Source organism: Strix uralensis, chromosome 3 (assembly GCF_047716275.1).
Source record: "Strix uralensis isolate ZFMK-TIS-50842 chromosome 3, bStrUra1, whole genome shotgun sequence".
Taxonomy (NCBI): Eukaryota; Metazoa; Chordata; class Aves; order Strigiformes; family Strigidae; genus Strix; species Strix uralensis.
This window is the reverse complement of record NC_133974.1, coordinates 3265266-3288378: the sequence shown is the minus strand read 5'-3', so window position 1 is coordinate 3288378 and position 23113 is coordinate 3265266. Positions and strand designations below refer to the sequence as shown.

At 45.1% G+C, this 23113-nt stretch overlaps 1 protein-coding gene across 2 annotated transcripts; it reads right to left on the bottom strand.

The window, feature by feature from the left end:
• Positions 1 to 5860: 5860 nt before the first annotated feature.
• LOC141941688 (serine protease 55-like) lies at positions 5861 to 22680 on the bottom strand. 2 transcript variants are annotated; one of them, XM_074864663.1, is made up of 6 exons: positions 20728 to 20782; positions 20119 to 20308; positions 19054 to 19301; positions 17954 to 17956; positions 16613 to 16749; positions 5861 to 6163 (listed from the first exon to the last, which is right to left on the bottom strand). In XM_074864663.1, exons 1-6 carry the CDS (start codon positions 20780 to 20782, stop codon positions 5861 to 5863), a joined length of 936 nt encoding a protein of 311 aa, XP_074720764.1. The 2 variants fall into 2 exon arrangements, with proteins under 2 accessions (XP_074720764.1, XP_074720766.1); XM_074864665.1 differs by lacking the exons at positions 17954 to 17956; positions 20728 to 20782 and adding an exon at positions 22289 to 22680.
• Between the last annotated feature and the right edge of the window lie 433 nt (positions 22681 to 23113).

Below are 23113 nucleotides of genomic sequence, written 5' to 3'. Positions count from 1 at the left end.
GCAAACGGAGCGACAGCCGTTCACTCATCTGCAAAATAACTCCCTTGTCATAAGGCACCCAGCAATTGGGCCCGCCTTGAATAAACACTTTGTGATTCTTCATGCTCCCCTACACATCCAGCTCCAGCTTCCCACTCCACCTCCTGGGAGCTTGCTGTGAGCATGGCTGGGGCAGTGACACTTGGATGGCTGGAGGTTTTTCAACACTGCCCCAGTGCCCCTGAGTTGCTGCATGGCTCCTGAGTCCCCTCTCATCCTAACAAAGCCCTTTGCTCTGTCTAGCACCACTTTTACCTCGAGTCTCTGGCCAAAAGTTGCAAAACAGGACAATCATTAGTGCAGCTTGAAATAAAAGCATATGTAGGCCATTGGCCCAGCACACTGTGTTTCAGGGGTTGATTGTAAACTCGTGCTCACAGTTGACAGATCACTTCCTTGGCCCTTTCTCATGATTCTGTTCAGACCAAGGTTGTTCCCAAAATCTTTGCTTCAGATGACCCTCTTCAGTGGAAATACTCACTTTCCTATTTTTTACCCAAATTCTTATGCATTCCAGACTGGTTCAGGTTGAATCAGCAAATGCCTTTGCTCCTCCTTCACTACTGCAGCTGCCTTTTAAAACTGTATTAGATATATGTCGACCTCTTACCCTTTTATCCTTGCAAATAGTCATCTATATGAAGCAGAACAGCTCCCATAGAGACTCCTGCCACCAAACAGCACATACACTAGTGCTCTGGATCATAACTGGGGTGGAAGGTGATGTTCTTCATCATGCTTTTCACATTGGTGGTGAGCAAATTCCTTCCCACGTTTCCCCAAGGCACAAGTTCATTCAAATTATCTCCCATCGTGGTCAAAGGAAAGAGGAAAAATAATAAAACTTTATTCTCCCATAGCTCTCCAAAGGAGTTTCAGATGGCTCAGAACTGATTGTCTCAGTTTTCAAGAGTTTCTCCTCTTCATATGCAACCCTACAGAGCTCCTCTAGGATCTCACAGGGTTGCTGCAGAGTTGAATTTACACTCCTGTGTCTGCATTCAGTGCCTAAGCCATTGTATCATGCTTTCCCCATCATTTTGCTAATTTGGAGGCACATGGGCTAGCTCTGGAGTTGTTTATTAATGTCTGCAGAGTTATTGTTAAGACACAAATTCAAAAACCTTGAGGAAGAGGAACTTTTACTTTCCAGCAGTGTTTTAAAGCCCACCCTTCTCAGAAGAGGAGCCAAATGCAGTGCTCTCCTCTGTAGCCACATGCTAAATCATTTAGTGGTCTGGGCTGTGGGAACAAAGTGAATTGCATATTAAAGAGCCCTTGAAGTAGTGAGTCATGATGAGACATGGAGAAAGCAACCAGTTGTGAATACAGAAAGTGTTTGCAAGCACAAAGCACCTCTCGGAGAAGAACATGGGAGGCAGGCACTTCGAACACAGATACTTGAAAATACCCAGAGGATGTTTCATGATGCCGCAGGATGTTGTAGGCTCAGTTGCTGCCAGCTGGTTCCTTTTGCAAGCCCTAATAACCACCAGAAGTAGTGCACACCAGTGTTAGAACAGCAGAGATGTATGATCTGCCCAGAGGTGGCCAAGCTGGTGCTCTTGAAGTACATAGGCAGTTCAAGCATGACTTAGAAAAGCCACTCCTGATCAGCAGTGTGGGCTGTCCTGGGACTGCCAGAGAAGCCAGAAGCAGAGCAATTTCCCTGGCAATGAAATGCTCAAAGGGTAAAAATGGCAACTGAGCAAAATCCTTCAAGCAGAATAGGTGTTTCTTCAAGGTCAGCAAGCACAACTGCTATGCAAAGACTGGGCACTGCTTGGCACAGATCCATCACGCTTGAGCACTCCCACATTGCAGGGAAAGGCATGGTTGTATTTTTGGGGTACATTTAGGGATGTCAATAGCTTGGTTAGGCATGTCAAGGGCTGCCAACTTCCATCCTGTATTCATCCCAAAGCCAGGCTCTCCTCTAGACCATAATTCACCTACTTAAAACATCTCTTCAGCCTAATGCCAGACGTGTTCAGCAGTTGTTGAACAAATCAAGTAGTTCAATACTGTTCAATACAGTGGTGTTTTCTGTCCCTGAGCTATCTTCTCTTTAGTTAACAACAGTGATCAATCACTATCACAATTGGTAAATCCCAAGAGACATCCCTGGCTTTTAATTATTGTCATGCTTACACAAGGGTAAACTGAGTCCTTAGCCTGAAAAATGGCTTGTCCAGAAAGCCACTTGGGAAGTCACTGGGAAATGTGGGAATGGGTACAGATCCACCGCAGTCCTCAGTCTCCAGCTCTAATCTGCTTTACCATCAACAAAAGACACAATTAAAGACCTGACCAATGATTTTTTTTCATATCTACAGGTGCTTTTTCACTCATCGCCTGGTAGGTGCACAAAAACACAGGAGAGAAATAAGCCCTCTGACACTTTGCTTGCACTAAAGTTAGACAGCTAAAGACACATACACAAAGTCAAAACACTTCATGCAGTGCGTATGAACTGAGAAACGGATGCCAGTGGTTGCAATCTCAGCCATGTGTGCCATCTGCCTTCTCCTCAGAGGGACAGAGGTGCCTGGGATGCGGAAGGGAGCAGGAGAGACAGGATTATGCTTTCCTTTGTGTCTTACCCCTGTGAGGAAACACAGGCTGGAAAAGGAGAAAATGAGAAATCTCAGTCCCTCTGAAAGGATCGCACTGGGAACATCTTTGTCCTCAAGATCATCCATGTCACATCTACTGAGGAAGAGCTGGGGGAGAGAGGTCTGGGATCATCACCCCGAACAAAGGTTGGATTTCTACAGCAGTAGTTATCTGTGACCTTGGACAGATGCTTTTCCAACCCTCCTTCTCTGAGGTAGAGCCACACAACTCTTACTTACTTGGAGCCCTCCCCACTTCTCATCTGCAACCAGCTCTTTTCGCCAAAGTTGCACAAACACCATCATCTTCAAATCTTCCATCTCTCTGCTCAAACTTGCATGCAAACAGCCAGCTGGGATGGGGCAGGCAGGGAAACACACATACATACACAGAGCTCTTAATTTCTGCAGAACTAAGCCAAAATTATTCTGGTATATTGGCTTTTAAATTGCTGCCTTCAGTGCTCACGGGAGGTGCTTTTGTTCTCATCTCCTTAGTGAAACGTGCAATCAAGACCTGACTACTTCTTCTCCGTCTCCTTGAATCCTCTTATGGATGTTTCCCTGGGTGTCTAAGCATTTCCATAGCCTGCTTCTCTTCTGGTATTTGCTGCTAAAGGTGTAGTGCTGAGAACAAAATCTGTATTTTGGTGCACTGCTTTGCATCACAATGCTCTGTACAGCAGCCTCTTGTTTTATGTTGGCCAGCTTTGCTCATTGAGCAAAGGATATTGAAAGAAACGTATTTCTTTTGCCCATACTGCTTGACATGAGTGGATATGAGGAAGAGGTATCTGGAGAGAGGGAAGGGGCAATAAGAAATGAGCTACAAATTAGGACAAAAAGTGAACATCCCAAACTATTGCCTGAAGCATAAAAATTGAGGTAGTTCAGTTTGGAAACTTTTCACTTAGATGATCTAAACCTACAAATCTGGAAAACAATAACATAAGAAACATAGTACACCGATGCTGTAAAGCTTAAAAAATTAATGGGTCACATTGACATGTTAATGACAAAGCTGATATATTGCATTTTGATTTTGTGTGACTCCAACAGAGTCCCACCAAATCCATAATCAAAAGTGATGTGCTCTCTCAAAACCCAAATACCTTTAAAACAAAATGAAGCATCAACATGTTTGCATCTTACAGCATAGAAATATTAAACAAACGTTTCCTTTCTCACCCTAAATATTGAACAGTGTATGTAGCAGCAAAGATAGATTTACTTTAAAGGATTTTATGATGTTTTAAATAAGGAGGAAAAAGTCTCTCTCTTGTTTATTACTTCGCAGCTACATAGCTGGTCTTAATTTGCAGAACTGATGCTTCCACATAGCAAAGTGAACCACTTTCATTATCTCAATTTGCAAGTAGGGAAACTGAGGCACAAAGCACAAACTTTCTTTCCCCAAGGCCATTGAGTAAATGAGCAGCAGGATGGATCAAAGCTCATAGCAGCAGTGCCCTGCTGTAACCACTAAGTAGCATCGTCTTCGTTTAACACAGACCATTATCAGTTTGCAAATGCTACTGATGGAAGAGACCTACTGAGTCCTTTTGCAGTTCCCTGTAAGCGCAGGCTTTTTTCTGTACCATGTGCTGTAGACAAGAGTGCTTTATACAATCCCTACATTAAAATAATTCAAGCAGGAGGACATCTCTCATTTCCTTTGGGAGAAACAATTCTGTAGCTGAATAGATTGCAGCACTAGGAAATATTTCCTGATGTCCAGCCCCTGCCACAGCTTCTAGAATCTGTTGATATATTATTAATAGAAAGGAAAATAAATATAGGTATTAATGCCAGCAGACGCTGTCTACTACTAATAGCTGCTAAAGTAATATATTCCCCTTGTTTTTAGCTTTTATTACTCTTTTTGCAGAGGGTTACAAGACCCTTATGCATCCATTAGCCAGTCAGCCATGTGAAATTAATGTGGAGCAATTTTCATAAGCATTACTCAGAACTAATAATAATTAAGCATTATTTTCTGCTCAGATAACACAGAAAATAAAGTCTGACTTTTATGCCAAGATGGGTTTGCATTAGCTTAAGGTAGATGAATTAATTCTCATTTACAAGGCTTCTCCACCAGCTAGCCAGAAAATATCAAGGTAATTAAAACCAATTTGTGAGGTTCTGTCCCATTGCACATTCACTGAGTTTTATCATTGCTGCAAATTACAGGTGCTTTTATGCCGTTGCAAAGGTGGGACATGAAGGAGACCTTGGTGTTTGCCTCCTTCCCCATCACTTCTCAGAAAAGCAAACTCCTTGTGAAGGCCAGAAGGCATTTTGCAATGCACCTTGTTGCTGGAGAAGCAATGAAGGACGATGCGTTGCATGAAGGACCAGATCAGTCCCAGCTTAGGCTGGGATGTGGACCTCTCAGGAACACATTTAAAAGGCCTCTAAGAGAGAAAAAAATGCATTTCCTTTTGATTTATCATTTAGTCGGAAGGGATTCATTTTGGCTAATTACAAAGCCAAGGGGTTTCTGTAGACAGCATTTTATGGATAGCTCAGAAACAGTTCTCTTCAGCCAAACAGATTTTTCTCTGTTGCTTTTAACAACCAAAACCCAGCATTTTCAATCCAGGTAAATAAGACTGATCAGTTATACGATGCTACACCTTCCAACACTGCCCAAAAGATTTCTTGCCCTTTTTCTGGCTTGAGGAGATACTGAATATGACATGTAGTCATGTCCCAGCAGCTTGACCTGTTGGTTCCTGAAGATGCTCTTAGCTTGAGCCAGCTGCCATATAGAAGATACGTTAGTCCAGCTAATAATTAGCTATAAGATATATTAACCCAGAGCTATCCTACCAACAGCTAAGCTAACACACAACTGAGTAAGCCAAGACCTTTCTTAGGCTTTCATCTTTCCAAGGGAAGCAGCTGCTTCAGATGTCACATCTTGATTTTGCATGTGAGTTTATCAAAAACTGGGCCTGATGTGACCCACTAGTGTGGAAAATCTGTGTTTTTCAGAGGATTACGGCCTCTTTTGTCTGTGTCCTGGCTCTCTCATTTCATCTCTCCATTGTTCCTCTGTGTCATTGTGGCATCTTATTTTGGCATCTGTGTCCACATCAGTGAGATGGAGCAGGTTGACCTGAGATGGGATTATATGGGTCAGCAGCAAAAGAAGGATGAGACGGTAGTTCTGGCTTTTATTATGTTTTGAAAAATATTCTCTAGAGTAATCTAATTGCTATTAAAGAGATAAATAACAAGAAATAATACTCAAGAAATACCATCTGTGTCTCAGCCCTGGAAAGAACCACCGCAGCATTTGCAAGTTTGTCCATGCCTTCAAGAAAGAAAGGTTTCCACATTAAGGCTGTCTCAGTCTCTATCCAGCTACGGTAGCTGTAAACAGACAAGAAGATCTCATGGTTTGGCTTTTCTGCACAATCTTGTCCCCAGCTGACAATGCCGACTTGAAACCACCTCATGGTGTTCCAGTAGCTGCAAACCAGAGGTCCACCGCTGTCCACCTAAGGCATAAGGAGGATGTTATAGCAGGATCAGATCTCAGGTCTCTCATAGCAGCTGCGTCCTACAGGCTGATTGGGAAAATCAAACTCTATCCTTTGTGAGGAATTGGGGAAACAAGGAAATTTTGGACATAAAATTTCACAGCTCAGCCCTGAGATCTCTGCAGAATGAATAGATACAGAAGGTGAGATGAGGAGATCAGTCACAAGCTCTGGCTCAGTGCAATGCTCTGTCCTCTCAGCCTTTTCCACATGCTCCTGTGGTCCCAGAAGGACACCCCAATCCTGTCACCAAGGGACAACATCCAAGAGTGAAAAGGGACATTTGCTGTGACTGCTCATCCAGTCCTTGACCTCTCTGCAAAACTCGTGCATGTAGGTGCTGGGTACCTGTCACTGTTAATTTTGGGAGCTAGCATTCAGAAACTGGGCAAGAGATGAACACTAATCCTGAGAAATCCTTCTTGCAACTACAGTAATTTTACAGAAAATGTGCCTGCTACTGCAAGGACAACCATCACTCACCCAGTGTTTGTGCAAGCCTTCGAACGCATGTTACAGCCACCCTGCAAAGAGGAATGCCCTCCTGTTGGCTGCCGTAGCTTGAACACCAAGAGCACATCTAGTCGCCCATAAGATCTCTGTGTGCAGTCTCTGAACACAGCCCGAGGGAGAAGAGAAACCAGCACAAAATGCCCACAGCCAGGTACAGCACTTTTCTGACAGTTATGTGCATCTTCAGTGCTGTGCAGCCTCCGCTCTAGATAAGTTTCCTTCCACGGTGAGTTTGAATCTTTTTTCTACCCTATATCTCCAGTACAGGTGGCAAATAAATTCAGCACAAATCCATCTCCCGAAACAGCCAGCTTTCCTGGGAAATGTTGTCCTTTCCTCTTTGCGTACCACTTTGAGAAACGTCTTTGTCATTAATGTATGAACCCCCTTCTGCCAGCAGCTATCCTGAGCTAACACACATTAATTAATGAGTAAGGAAGCGGCTGTAATCCCCATGCAACTCATCAGCACCCGATAAATTTTATGGCTGAATTCCTACTCACTTCACTAGATGGAGGGCCCAGGGCATTAATAAGTTTATCTTTTTAATTTTTTTTCTATTTTTCTTTGTGGTTTAACATGCACACAGGAGGGAAAAAATAAGATTAATACAGAGCAAATGTTGCTTCAGCATTCAGAGAATCATAGAATCACAGAATCATTTAGGTTGGAAAATCCCTTTAAGGTCATGGAGTCCAACCATAAATTCAATACTGTTTGGACTGCAGTGGTGTTAGTGTAGATACATGTCTGCATCTCAGCCAGTGCTGCTGGACCCTCTTCAGACTTGGGATCTAAAGACATTTCCCGACCCTGTTTCAGCCAAGAATTTGTATGAATCACACAAGTGACCTTGCAGTGACCTTGGATCCATGCGTTATCACTGTCCTTGGCAGTGGCATCCTGTTTGAATGAATGAACATCTCCTAGGCTGTAGGCACAATCAAATTACTGGGAATTTTACTGCTAATTCCCTCAGGGCAGGAACAGGCCAAACTTATTATCCTGGTAGGGAAAGGAAGGCGCTTCAAGCCTCCTACATAAAGATAATAAATGAAGCCGAGGGAGTGGGAGCTGTTCGTGAGCCAGTGACACAGCGACAGCTGACAATCCCTCATTGGTGATATGTCGGGATGCGACGTGCCAGCTTTTCCCAGGACAGGAGAGTTTTAGCACTGGTAGAGCCCCTGCACACCATTGCTGCAGATCGGTTTCAGTGTCCAATTTGGAGGCTGTTCACACTTGCAAAGAATCTTTCTCCCAGGACGCTTAAATACCAGTTAATTACTGATACCTTGTGACTCTCCTTGGGGGGAAGAAGTCTGATCATATTTCATAGCTGAGAAAGCCACAGCAGAAAAGGGACGCGACTTGCACGAGGCAATGGCAGAGCCAGGAATCCCTATTTAAACTCTACATCATGTGATTTTCCTTTCAAATCGGATCTGCTTTTCCCTGTTTGCCTCTTTAACCATGTTAATTTTGTTCTCTGCCCGTTTGGCATGGAAAGGGAGAGCTGTCTGCAGGGCTTGGGGGACTGTCAGCTGTGGAAAGCAATTTAAAACCTGGGCAGAGAGGGAGTTCGGCAACACTGTGAAAACCCAGGCAACAGCTGCAAATCCATTTCTCTAATCCACAAGCTCTGAGACCCAAATCCTACTTCAGATCCCTTTCCACATGGGCTGAGCTGGTCTGCTTCATGGGTGCAACTTCTAACATGCTATTTCTCTTAACCCCAGCTATTTAACTTGATGATTTTATCACAAAGTGGGCTAAATCATCCTCTCCATGTGATAATCCCGCTCACATAATTATAGCGTTAGCCCAGATGAATCAGTAGCCTGGTTTTTATAGGGGTAAAGATAGAGAAAATAAACTCGGTTCTTGGGCACTTCTGAATATCCCTGTATCCACCTTAAGCTCTCAGAAACGTTGGCCCAAGGTTTTCCGTCATTGTGTAGGAGAGGGTGTGGGAGGAGCGAGTTTTGAGGCTGGTACAATTATCTCAGCTCTGTGATGTTTCCAGTAGCACTAATTTAATGAATGCTCAGGTTAACAACTCTGAAGATCGAAGAACTTATTAAATGTTGCTTTCAGCTTTCAGCCTCCTGTCTCCTGGTAGTGAAATACTTCTGGTCAGTAACACACACCAGATACCTGTCCTGCTCTTCAGTCTGAGTGCCAAGTTTCTGGACAGAAAAAAAAAAAAAAAACACCTAAAAATAGTATCTTTGCTTCTGTTGCAGGCTTCTTGTCAACTGGAGGATGAGTGAAAAGCAACTACATCAAACCAGATCTGGTGCTGAACTCAAGCCTTCCACAACTACATGTTAATCCTCCCATTAGCAGAGGTGAGAGCAATGATATTAATCATTGATAAATTGTCCTGGCTTGTATAAAAACTGTCACTGACTAACAAGGTGTTTTTTTCACTGAAGTTGATCAAAAGTTTCATCTTTTTCACCGCTGCAAAAGCCTTTTTGTGAACATCAGGAGCCTTTCTGCTGACTTCAGTGGGCTTTGGATCAAGGGCGTAATCTTCTTCCTTTTGTATTTGTATTCATGTCTGCAACACGGTAATTGATCAGAACAAACACGTTCAGCCACATAAATCTTCTTAGGTGGGAGAAGCGCTGGGGGAGGGAGAACAACCCATCTGATACTCATTAGGTGGATACACAATCCTTGTAAGTCATTGCTGGTTTCATTTTCATGTTGGTAAGCTCTGTGTAAATTGGAGAGAATCAGCACGTGAATAACAACACTTGCCATTTAGAGCTGCCCTGGCTGCAGGAAGAAAAGGCTTTTGCAGACAGATTTCTTCAGTTATTTCAGCGCAAACAAGCTATCTTTAGACAAAGGTGGAAGGAAGGAGGTTATGGCCATTTTTAGTGTGCAGATACCAAAAATTAACCAGGTAACACAGGGCACCTGGGCTCTTTTCATGGGATCCCTTTGAGATCTCGGGTGAGAGCCTTCAGCTACTCTGTCCCTCCATCCCCTTGCTGGAAAATGCGAGAGCAAGGCTGCCCAACTCCATCCACGCTAATGTCAGCAGGATCCATTAGTAACTATGGTGGCACAGACCTAAAGGCGGTTACAATGCATCTGGCCAAAGACCCATGTGGCCCAGACTCCTGTCTCTGACAGTCAGCTGTAGCAAGTGCTCAGGGAAGGAGAATGAGAAACAGGGCAAGTATTTACAGAGTTGTATTTACATCACAGTGGTTAATAGCCTCAGAGAGATCTTCATCCAGGAAGTTATCTAATTGCTTTTTGAATCCATTTATCCCTTAGGATAAATACCCACAACATCCTGGTCAGTGACTTCCATAGTTTAATTATCTGTTGGATGAAAAAACACTTCCTTCTCTTTGTTTTAAATCTGCTGCCTGATACAGCCATCTCTCACCCCTTCCTTCGTGTGTTTTGAATAGAATCACAGAATCACAGAATCATCTAGGCTGGAAAGGACCTTGAAGATCATCTAGTCCAACCATTAACCTAGCACTGACAGATCCCAACTACACCATATCCCTGAGTGCTATGTCAAAATAGTAGTGACAAGAGGACAGCTCTTGACTGTCGTCTCCTTGTTGCTCATGACTTCAGAAATCTGTGTCATATCCCCATGAGACATCTTTTACAAGCCTCAGAGTCCTGCTCTGCTATTCCCTTTCCACCAGAAGCCATTCCGTGTCCCTGTTCATCTTTCCTATTCTACTCTTCTCCTTTTCTAAAACTACAACTTCTTCCTCAGGTGGGGTGGACAGGAATCACACACAGCACACAAGAGGTAGCTCCCAAGTTTAGTGCCCTGGCATAACATGCATTTGCTTTGCTACCTATTCCTTTCCTAATAATTCATAATGTTCCTGTTGCCTCTTTGACCTCCAAAGAACATCGTGCTGATGTTTTTGAAGGACTATACATGGTTACTCCAAGATCTTCTTACGTGGTAATAGCTAATTTAGAGCCTATTACTGCATGTGTACAGCTGGAGTTGCTTCTCCCTACATTCATTACCCTTCCTTTATCAACAGTGAACCACGTCTGTTGTTTTAACCTCCAGTCACTCAGAATAATGAGATCCTGCTGCACCTCTGCACGGCAAGCTTTACTTTTGACCACTCTGAATAATGCTGTGGCATCAGCCAACTTGGCTGGCTCAGCATTTGCCCTCCTTGAACATCACAATTCCTTGCACAGATGCCAAAACAACTTCCCCTGAAAGCCCTTTCAAACTGAAGCCCTTCTACTTCATGACAGTTCAGTTTGTCCATGACATCTTTGGTGAGAAATCTCATTAAAAGAGTTTTGGAAATCTCAGTGCGTTATACCAGCTGGATCACCCTCTGCCACATGCTTGTCGACTCCTTCAAAGAATTTAAATCTGCCTGTGAGTCATGACTTTCCCTTAAAGCCGTGTTGACTCACTGTAATTGAAGAAGTGGCTCCTCTGAGTCATCACACCCATTCCCCCACTCTGAGGGCAAGAACATGTTAGGGTTTTGTGTTCAGCCAGATCCAGAGATGTTCTGCTCCCTACAGCTTCACTCACCCAGCACACAAAGCAATGCTGGACCCCCCTGCTGCAAACCAACAGCTGCAGTTTGAGGGACCGAAAACTACAACCCAGAAGAAGCAAGAAGAGACATGCAACATCATCAACATCCTAGGTCCTTCCAATAGGAAGGAATGTTTTTCACAGATTAAAGAATTAAGCCACCACAGCCTGAATGTGTCCATATCATAAAAAGATCAAATGATGAAAGTTCTATAAAACCATGGGACATGGGGAAAGTGTTCTAATTCTTTGGAGCTGCACATCAAAGCACCCTTCAGAAGAAAATTTAAGACTGCAAATGCAGAAATGCCTTTCGACTGCTTTGTTCTGGGGCTTCCCAGGATACCTTCCTACTTAAACCAATCTGTCCCTTAGGGAAAAAAACCCACCTCATCGTGTATAGTCATAGTTCAGTGATGGAGAATCCACCACAAGGATGGAGAGTGGATCACTCTCTTCAATATTAAGGTAAGGCACAATAGCAAAGTAATTTTGCATAGTTAGTAATCACTTTGAACTTATATGTGGTTAGCTTTGACTCCTGGCTGCCCGGAGTCTGATAGGCAGAAAGGCCCATAACCTCTGCCCTCATACAGATACTCTCCATCCCTACAGACGGCAATCAGACCACCGTCTGCCCAATCCCTTCAGGTACTTTGAACAGTCTGAGGGACTGACCACCCTTCCCTGGTTTGTGACCTTTTCCTTGCGTCATAAATGACAATTTACCTATATGGACCCAATCTTAATTTGCAAACTTTTTCTTTAAAAAATTCTATTTCACAAGTCTTCATCTGCAGTTTTGGAGCCATGTTGGCACCAGTAAAAGAATGCAAGGTCTTGTAAGAGGATGGGAGAGCTTTTGTCACTTCTGCACTGGTTTATCACTCTTAGGCACAGACAAAGTGAGGGTGTGAGGGGTGAGTTCAGCTCCAGACTGATTGCCTCTCCTTGGTGTTCCCAGTGCAAGGGTCAAGATCCCATTGCAGTCACGTTACTGGCACTGGGGCATGGATGGGGCAGTGGGATGACAGAGGGATATCGTGGGATATCTGAACTAGCACTGGAGACTTAGATGTAGACAACTGTCCTGTCTTGAAGCCATGTGTCTCTCCGTGAGCTAGACACCTTGGACTTGCTTTTAGTTAATAGGGAGCAATAAGTACTCATACAGGGATTTATCTCATTTTAAAACAGAGGGTTAAAACAGCATACGCATGGAAATCATCTTTGATGGAAAGATGATTCAGTAGATGCAGATGGCAATAGAAAAGACATTTGTATCTGGCCAGATAAATCCCACCCAGGGTTGTACAAGTACTATCACTATAGCTATGAGGAGTGAGAGCCCTGAGCATCCCAGATGCTGTAAGGGACATTTGCCCTTTCCAAACTGCTAACAGTATGTGTGGGCAGGACATACTACAGGTGAAGGAAAGAGGTCTTTCTCTGCCTTTTTCACAGAACTAAAGAAATTAAAACCCAGAGCCTTAGATCCTAACATCATTTTAAATATTTATCAGAGATGTCCAAGATCACATCCTGCTACAATCAGTGGAAGGGGGTGGATACCTTCAGCCCATGACTGAGATCAGCCCTACACCAGGGGACAGTGTAGGGCACAGTGAAGCTGAGCTGGAACCATCTCACTGCTTGTTTGTGGCCACACAATGATTCCTTCCCCTGAAAGTCAGGCCAGGGACTGGGCCCCCCTTCATCTGCTGCTGACCTGAACTGTACGTGAACTGTGACTTCCAGCTGAACACACTCTGTCCTAATCACCACATCGCAGAGCTACCCCCACAGACCTCCTTTGCAGAAACTCTCTGAAATATAATTGGGCCATTTACTGAATTTTGTCTGGATAGGCAAGAGACTGAAGAGGCATTTGCTTTGTGAGTCCCTTATACTCTAATTATTGTTCAAGTTACCATTGCATCAGAGCCTGACAAAAGATGCTTAAGAAAGCAAGGAATTAGACATCAATTGTGGTTCATGGGGTCATGGAAGAAATGTAGCACGCAAAAAAATAACACATAGGCCATGTCTAGTGTCTGTTCTTTAGCACTTGTACCCCATGAACATCCATTAATGCTAATGTTTATGACTAAATAGAACTATAAGTCAATTACAGATCCCGTTAGTGTTAATTCACAGTCAATCTATATATTTGTCTGCAGAACCGCTAGGGAATTGGTATACAATAGATTTTTCAAGTGAATAGATTTTTTTTTTTTTTTGAAGTGCAAATACTCGGGAGCTCTGCTATTCAATCTCCTTGAGTTATTATAGGAATATGGTCAGTAATCCACAAATTAGTCACGTCTGGTACTAGTATGATGGCAGCTGGTAAAATCTCTGAGCCTTTCTATTCATGTCCTGTTGCCACATGGGGGTATTAAGGCAGTGGTCAGTAGGAAAAACCTTCTACATTAGGCCTCGGTGAAGATATCTGTGTGTCTTTACTCATAAATCAGCTTGCTGCAGCGGGGAAAAATCTAACACACAAATGGCACACAGTGCAAAGACTTAGGCTGGTAATCCTTTGGATCCAGATAGGGATCATGTGGACTTACAACCTTGGGTCTAGATGCAACGTGCCCGTTTTAGCCTGGCTCTGGACATGAAAAACTGTATCCTGATTCTCAGCAAAGCTCAGGAAACGTTACCATAACACTTTTATCTATTTCATGTCCAGATCATGCATCTGTGCAGTGCATAGCTTCCAGGTTTACTGTGACCACATCTACACCAGCAAGCTCAGTGTCTCCAGGACTTGTTCCTTGACCTGGGATCTCTGCCTTTGTGCTTCTGTTCCTTCCTGGCCTCTAAACTGGGCTGCCAGGATCGAAAGTGATGCCACCACATCCCTGGAAACATTCAAGGTCAGGTTGGATGGGGCTCTGAGCAACCTGATCTAGGTGAAGATGTCCCTGCTCGTTGCAGGGGGGTTGGACTAGATGGCCTTTAAAGGTCCCTTCCAACCAAACCATTCTGTGATTCTGTGATTCTGTGATTCTGTGATTCTATTGTGGGTGGTTCCTGACCCATGTAAAAGCTTGAGCTGTGTCTGGAAAGCATCCAGGAGACAGCTGGTTGGGATACACAAAAACCATGCCCAGGGCTGCTCTAACTCCTTGACAGCGCTGACTTTGTAAAGGATTTAGGTTTTTTGAAATATGGCTTCACTCTCATTTGACACAAACCCCATAATCTTTATAGACAAGCATAGCTCAATAGATTGCAGTCTACAGTGTGCCTTACTATCTGCCCAGGGCAGATGACTTGGGTATCCAGTGGTCCATGCTGCAGAGCAAGCAGCAGGTTCAGACCTGGCCTCCCAGTTCATTACCAGGCAGCCTACTACAGGCAAGCCACCAGATTTCTGAACCAGCCTAGCAAGGCTGAAATGTGTCTTACCAGATTTCAATTACCAGTTCCCCAAACAATATCTATCAGCAAAATGCTTCCCCTCCAGCCAATTAGCAAATTCTTATGAACAGCCGTGCCACCTGTTTCCCTCCTGAAGAGCTCCACTAGCCTAGGGTATGGTTTTGTCTTGCTCTCATTATTTCAGCTGGTAAGACATTTCTGCCTGGTCAAGCTTCCACTAAAGGTGGGCATTGGTGGGGTTATGAGCATTATCACACATGCAATTGTTGTGTACTTCCTCTGCTTGGAAAACTCACATTTCTAGTTCATTTCTCAGAAGACTCTAACATTATTGTAGATCAAAATAGCACCCTCATCAGCTTTCTGAATACAGGAGATTCATTTCTCTGGGTACAAGTGTTCTTGCTGTTTCACCAGCATAATTCAGCCACAGAACTTAAGGCTGGGCTGGGAAGTGCATTCTTTAATCATGTTAATGTTATCTTGTGGCAGTTTTCTTTTTAAAATTTTTGATTTAATTTAATGGAGGTGAAAGTCACTAGATAAATGGTTTCAGAGACAGATGCTCTCTGGCTAATCAAAAAATGATCTTGCAAAGCAAATTTCCCTTCCACTGCCCAGCTACAGGCCCAGCTCACAACAGCTTTGCAGTCCATGGTCCCCGTACCTGCCGTCTTTGCCTAAAGGGGAGGGGATCTCTCTCTGTCCTGCGTGTTGTTTTAGTTCCCTTGATGATTCCTACAGGATGAAACTGTGCATACATATCTTCCCATCTGCCCCCCTGCAAACACATGCACACATCTAGGGAAACCCTTGCCCCGTGGAGGATGGAGACCTTAGTCCTGAAGCAGAGGCTGCAGGACAGCCTAGTGCTTACCAGGGTCTCAGGGGAGGGATTGGACATTGGATGCAATGAAAGAAAAGGTGTTCTTTGGCTTTCAGACTTTGACATCAGGACAGCGATCCTGCGGGTGGAGATGTTCTGAAGGCACAAGTTCTGAGGGAGGTTTTCCCACATTTGGGTGTTTGTGTCAGCTCTCTCCCCTTTGCAGTCCCTGATATCAAATACGACTCAAACTCTTTATAATTTAGCTTGAAAGGTTCATCATCTTGTATCACTAAGTCATTGCAATAAGATGTGACTAGTTCTGGCACCCACAGACCAACCTGCCATGTTAGCAAAGGACATGTGGATTGAAGGCAAGACCTCACCTGAGAAAGGTTTCTAATATCCAAATTAAACACTCCTGGATTAAATTTCCCTCCAAATTATTTTGCTTTGACCCTCCTGGACACACTTTCCTGCCTCCTTCCAGCATTTAACCTGGTGATAGGGCAACACGGTCTGTCCCAGGGCTGAGGGGACACCAGGCAGGAGGACGACACAGCCCATGCTGTGCTGAGCCCTCTCTGAAGGGACATGAGACCTGTCCTCCCATCGCTCCCACCACTGCACACGTTGGCTACAGCACCCACTGGGTTTTTAAAATGCAATAACAGTCCAAAATCCTGGGGCAGAGCCATCCAAAACTGTCCCTTATCCACAGGGACTTGTTGGAAACCACCCTTTTCCCTTGCCCTCCTTTCAGCTCGCAGTTTCCCTTGCAGAGCTCCTGTCTCTCTTGCTGCAGGGAGGGAAACAGGGCAGGGGGGAGAGCATGAGGAGAGGCTCGTCTGCTTGACAAGGTGTTTCGTCTCCAGCACCATCACTGCTTTCCAGCCCCAAGAGTCCTGCACCCACACTGCCCAGGTCAACATGCCTTTGCAGGCACTTCCTTGGCCCCTGGGTATCCTGTCCTGGCCTTCTGCAGAGAAGCTTTAGCAACCCCAGGAGGCCATGGGAAGGATTGATGTTCATTCCTGAAGTGAAGGCGCTTCTCCTGCAATATCTCTGTGTCCCCATAGGCACCATGGCCATCCAGGAGCCTGTTTACCTGGCAGGCACCTCCTCCTTTCTCCAGGTCAGCACACAGCATGTTCTCCTCTAGCTGCGGGATCCGCTTCAAGCACTGCTCCCTGCTGATGGGCTTCATCCGCGCTTTCTGCAGCACGGGGGATGTTGACACCCCAGCTGTTAACCAGCAAATGAGAAGAGAATGATTAACAAAACCTGCAGAGCAGCTCAGACTTGTAAGGGTGAAACTGCAGCCAGAGAGTAGCCCTTGGGACTGCTCTCAGCTGGGTTTGTAAAGCATCTCAGGGCAAGAGGGTCTCAGGGCACAACCATAAGGTCTTGGGGTTCATGGGAGCTTACAGGGGCTGTCCAAGTGTTAGCAAAGATAAGTTTGTGCTCTTGCCTTTATGCCAGACTAGGAGGTGTGTAAATAGCTAGAAAGGGGGGAGGTGTTAATGGGCAAAGCCAAAATCCCGGGGAGTGGAGACTTGCTAAATAGGATTTTAAAAGATCACTTATTTTTGTAGATGAACTCTGGGATGCAGTACAGCTGCAAGACCCCCAAGGGAATGACTTATCCTGCTGGTTCTGGTGATGACCTGAGAGGAGACGTACTGCACACCTTGGGTTTCTCACTCACAGTTCTGGGGAACTTAGTCTGAGGGAATCTTCTTGGCGTCCTGCGTGAGCCCTGTGGAGGTAAGTCCACTGAGCTTTCCCCAGAACAGATGATCTTGTTCTCCCCATGCTCTTCTGGGGGGCTGTGAAGCCATGTCTCACCCTGGGGACCAGCTGTATCTTTCACAAAGTGGCCCTCAGGATGGCAGTACACAATGGAAATAATGGCTTTATTCTTCCCTTGAGATGGGAAAACAGAAATTACAGTGGGCACCAGCAGGTGACAAAAAGACTGAAAATAGGCAGGGCTACTTGGAAAACCCACTCATTTCACCCATATTTCTCTTTAAAGTGAACTGAAGTCTGAAGGATAAAATTGACTTTTGGAGGATGTTGCTGCTGGGGAGGAGACCTACAGATTTCAAGAAACTCACTCCTTCTTACATATTTCATTGAGCTAAATCCGCCCAGCGCCATTGTGAAGGTAGGACTCAAAGGTAGAGATCTAAAAGATAGAAAGGTGTCAGGTGCCTTTCCCAGCTGAGTTCCGTGGCCTGCTCCATGGAAACGTCCACAGATTAAAATGCTTTGATGTAGGCATCTCCAAGGAGGTGGCTCCACTTGTTGAGGTCTAACTGACTGCAGCTGAATGGGAGCCAGGCTAGTGCTGCCTGAGGTGCCAGGTAAGAGATGTCCACCTACAAAAGGCTGGTAGAGATGAGAAATGACCCATTTTCCCCTGCTGAGAAACAACACCTCATACTTTCTGGTATGGCCCATATCACACCATGGCACGTCTCTCTCACCAAACTCAGCTTCTGGTTTTCTTCTGAAATATCTCCCAGACAGAAGGGGTGTATGCCAGGGCAGAGCACACTGACGTCCCGCAGGGTGTATTTGGATAGCAGAAACAATGTCAACTGAGCCCACACAAAAGCATGAGACCAATCTCCGGAGCCATGCCATGCATTTTGCAAAGAGACTAGCTAAAGAGAAATCCTGCCAAGCTGCAGAGTGACTCTGCAGCAGCCCTCTGCCTGTCTGTTTCTAAGAGCGTGTTACCTTGGTGAAATGGGAGAGTTTCACAACTATAACACAGCGTTGTGTTGTGTATTACTGTTACATGAGGCAAATGAAGCCTAAGAAGGAAAATGCAGAGTTTCAGAGAGGAGACAGTAACCCTATGGAGCAGAAGAGCAAGGATTAAATGGGACATTCACTTTAGGAAGGACTGCTAAAGCCCCAAGGCACCACCCTACCCACTCCGTCCCAATTACCTTTTTCCAATAATGAAATAGCTCATTAGCCATTTAGTGACATTTGTTAGGATACACATTTTGGGCCACGATCAGTGCTGGAGCTACTTTCATTAGGGCTTAAACGAGAGCAATTAGCAATAGCAATCTGCTGTTCTAAATGAGTGAAGAAGAGGGGTGGCCAGTACCATTGAATCAATCTGGTTTGTGGAGGCATTAAGCCAAAGACAACCCTAGACCTCCATTTCCCTGATTCCAGACTACTTTTAGACCCAGCCTAACTTGCCCACCAGAGTGGAGCTTGTCATACTTTGGATGCCAAAAAATGCATCTAAAGTAAGGTTGAGTTCCTGCAGAGCAAAGGTGGGTCTAAGGTTTCAGCTTGAACATACATGCTCAGAGTACCAGGGACTTTGCTCTGGCGGTCAGTAGGTAACTGGTTCTTGCACTGAAGAGAGAGCTGGAGGCTGCCAGGGTCTGGATGTGTTCAACAGGGAGGATAGGGAGTGGGAGTTAGTGTGGGTAACCCTTCCTGGGAGAGAACATCTACTTTAAATGGATAAAAACCAACCTCCATTAGCAAATACATCTCTCGACAGCATCTCACCTGCATGTGTGGTTCCCCACCCAGCAACCCAGCAGTGTTGCCACGTATTGACGTCTTGTATGAAGGGTAAGCAGATGGGGACTTTCTGATTGCTGAACTCGATGGGAGACCTGAGCAGGATCAGAGCAATATCATTTTCCATGCTCATTCTGTCAAAGTTTCCATGGATGATCAAGTTTTCCACCTTATGTTCTTCCAGTGGGAGGCTGAGGTCAATTCCCCCCACTACAACAGTGAGATCTGGTGGCCTTATAAACAAAACAGAAGCAGTGTAGACATAAGCAAGTATGAAAGCTTTGTGTTATAAAAGTTGGTGCCTCCTCCCCCTGAGCAGGGTAGAGTGGTGCTCAGCAAATTACAGAGGCAGGTTAGCTATAAATATTGCAGAAATGTACCTTCACTTCTAGGCAAAGCTAATTTTCAGGGGAGAGAGGTATAGAGGTAGAACATGAATGCAACCAAGTTATAAATAGCCCAGTTGCTAACGAACAGATGGAGTGGGCTGGATGTTTGGGATCACCGTGCCCTGGGCTGGCTGCTCAGGACCGCACTGCCTCCAGCCAGCTGCTCCAGGTTGTGATGCCACAGGTCATTTGTCACCGAGCAGTCTCGGCTCTCGGATCTGCTGAATTTTGGAGGGGGTTCACAGAGGGCTTAACTCTGCCTCTGGGCATTGCATGGGGTTGATTTATCCAGAAACCATGAGGTAAAGGTAATTTGGGGGTTAGTATAAACTGGAATGGAATACACCTCTTTTTAGATGTACAGGAAGTGCATGGGACCATCAGAACAGCATTGATACAAGGCTGCTCATACCACCCTTTAAAATATTCCCCTTCTGCCTGTCCTGGTTATGCAGATTTCTGCACATTTCTGTTGTAACACTGATCAAAAATGGGCCCATTTTCCCCAAAGGAGACACTTCTAGTGTTCAGGGCTCTCTTTCTGGCTCAGTCACATATATGTTGTACTAGACCTCAGGGACAGACATATCCTACACCCACAAGGAGCGATGTTATCAATTCCATTGTGCCTGGGCTGTCCTTGCTTCCCCCAAGTACTTACACCTCTTCTGCAAAGCAGTGGGCTGCAGTTAAGATCCACAATGCGCTGATCATGGTGCCTCCGCAGATATGTCTCCCATTGCTCTGGATGCTCACGTGCCACGGGAACTCCCCAGTGCTGGCATATCTCCCCACTGCCATCGTCTTGCCAGTCTTCAGAAAGGACTCATAAGATGGTCGGAGGCCACAATCTGGGTACAAAATGAAACACATTGCTCAGGTACAGCAGTGCCACTGCCTGTGCTACTAAACTAGAGGGGCAAGACATCAGCTAAAGCACTGGTCTATAATTATCCGCGCTACTTGATCTTTACCAAAGCCCCTGGCACCACTGTAGCCTCCCCAAGCCTGCACTCTGCCAAGCAGTGCCCACGCAGTTTGGGGGCTAGCAGGGCCACAGGCCATTTCCCATAGGCAGGCTGGATAAAATCCTTGTTTAGGGAGTATGAGTGGAAGAGTTCAGCATCAGGCTGTAGTACAAGCCACAGGAATAAGGTACAAGGAATAAGGTCAGGACTACTTCATTTACCAATACGTGCATATTCTGTGGGGCTACTAGCAGTTCTGTTCTGCTGGTCATTTCCGAACTTAAAAAGTTGAGAAACAAAACTCGCATCGGTGCTGATGATCAGAGAAGTTAAACAAAAGAGAGTAAGGAGCCACATTTCAATCCTAGTCTTGGACGAACACGCTCTTCAACAACATTCAGAGGAGTGATATTTCTGCAGGCACCTCAGATATCTTCCCCTTTCCATGTTCTTGCCAGAGGTAACATTTCTCTGCCAGGCAACCAGGATGTGACATCACACAATGCACTTGTTTCTGTGACATCACTGTTGGATGTTGTCCCTCCTAAGGCCATGAGGGTGATTTCCAGGAGGCTTGGGATTTCTTTAGCTATGGTAGGGATAGGGCAGCAGTAAAATTCCTGTCTGTAGCCTGGACTGACTTTCACAGGGTATTGCAATAGACTTCATGAGTTGGGTGCTGCAGCCTTTTGGATCTTGAACCATGTTCTCTCCGAAGACCTTAGGTGCTGGTCCTGCATCAGCTTTCATCTTCAACTCTGAGAAGTGCTGAAGCCTATCAAACTCTGAATTAATTTTCTCTTCATTTAGACCACGTCTACGTTTCCAGAAGAAAGAGGCAGCTCTGTGGTAGGGTAAATTTCAAACAGTGCCAAATCAAAAGTATAGTATCAAAGATGTTGAGGCAGACACTTCCTTCTTCCCTGTGGGCAAGGGTGGCTTACAAGACCAAATCCAGCTTCAAAAACTAATCCATGAGGCTGAATCATTAGCATTTCACCTTTACTGATTATATCCCTGATACTCTTTGTACCTTCAGAAGCAACTGCAAGGGCTCAAGGCCAAAATTCTACCCTACAGTAACTCCATAATTAATTCTGTGGCAGCATAATATTTTGGTGTGGGCCAATTTTAGCATCAGTGGACCCATCAATGCTGATTTCTAAACTGACATATGATTTCCATCAGGACAGGACTTAAAAAAAAAACCTCAGCCAGGTTCAGACCTGAGTCCGGCTGTATTAAGTATGGTGCTTTTTCCAGACTTTTCAGCTTGTTCCAAAACAATAACTATAGCGTGGAGTAGGAGGGGAGGGAGGGGAAAGGACAGAAGGGAACCAAGCAACATTTTATGAGCACCTGAGTGATTCAGCGTATAAAATGTTTTGTCTTGTACATTGGAGCAAATTAGGAGTTATCCCACTGAAGTCTGAATTACACGGAGGTTAAAAATGCATGGGATGAAAGTAAGAACTTTGTTTTCCTCTCTTCTTTGCTTTTATGTCACCTAGTGCCTAGGAAATTAGACAAAAGTGCTGGTTTCCTTGACAGTGAGCACTAGAACAATTCAGTGGCACAACACGTTAAGGACAGGCGATCAGTTACCACAGCAACTGGAAATTCCGCATGTGATGTGGGCAACAGTTTGGGGCACCTCCAGAAAGAGTCTAACATGGCGACCCTGCCAGAGGGAGCTCCTCTCAAGCTTGCCCCGGGTATAAATCTGCTAAAAGGACAGGTTTCCTCTGGCTTTTGAGAATGAAATGAACTCGGTATCAGCTGAGGAGCAAGGGAAGATGGGGAGCTGATTTCTCTGACACGCATTTACTGCCTGTCTTTGGATAAAGCAGGGGATTTACAAACCTGAAGACTGACTATATGATGCACATTTTCAGTCACTCCAAAGCTTGGAACAAGATCCCATCTGCTGGGTAGTTACAGGAGATGTTCAGCGAGCTGTTTTGGGCCATTCTGAGCCTAAAACCTGAGCTGGTGAGCAGGAAACATCAAACCAAGATATGGCGAGGAGTGAAACGGAGAGCTACCCAAAAGGAAAAGCTGCGGATGTGTGTCTCTGGGTGCCCACCACCTGGATCTCAGAAATGGCTTCATGTGCTCTGCTGCCCAGATGGACACATCTGCAAGAGGACACACCAATGACACATGTTCTTTGAACTTACTGATTAAGACAGTCTCCAAAATAGGAAACACACAGGAGGCTCAAGCCCACACCTCCCACCGCGCTGGGAAGTATTGCAAGCAGCAAGGTGGGTGGGAGGGACAAACCCAGCCCCATCTCTCCTACTGAAGCTGTTTGTCCTAGGATACTCCACAGCATATATATAACCCAAAGGACCCCATATCCATATACAATAACCCCTGCATCCCCTGTGTCCTTTGGCTGTAGCGTTTAGTCTCCACTCTGAGAACCCCATCAATAAAACGAAAATTTATTTTGCCTCTTTCTGGCCATCCTGCTCTTTTGACTGTACACACACTGGGGCAGAGACTGCCTGACGTTACGTTTGCACAGCACCTGCCAGAATGAGCTCTGGTCTTTGTGGGGGTTCCACAAGCTACTGAAGTACAAATAATTAATCATAGGCATAATTATGTTACAGTGCAACCAATAAGAATTCTACTCCTCTGTACTGTCATGCACGATAATACAGATTTAAAAGCCCTCGT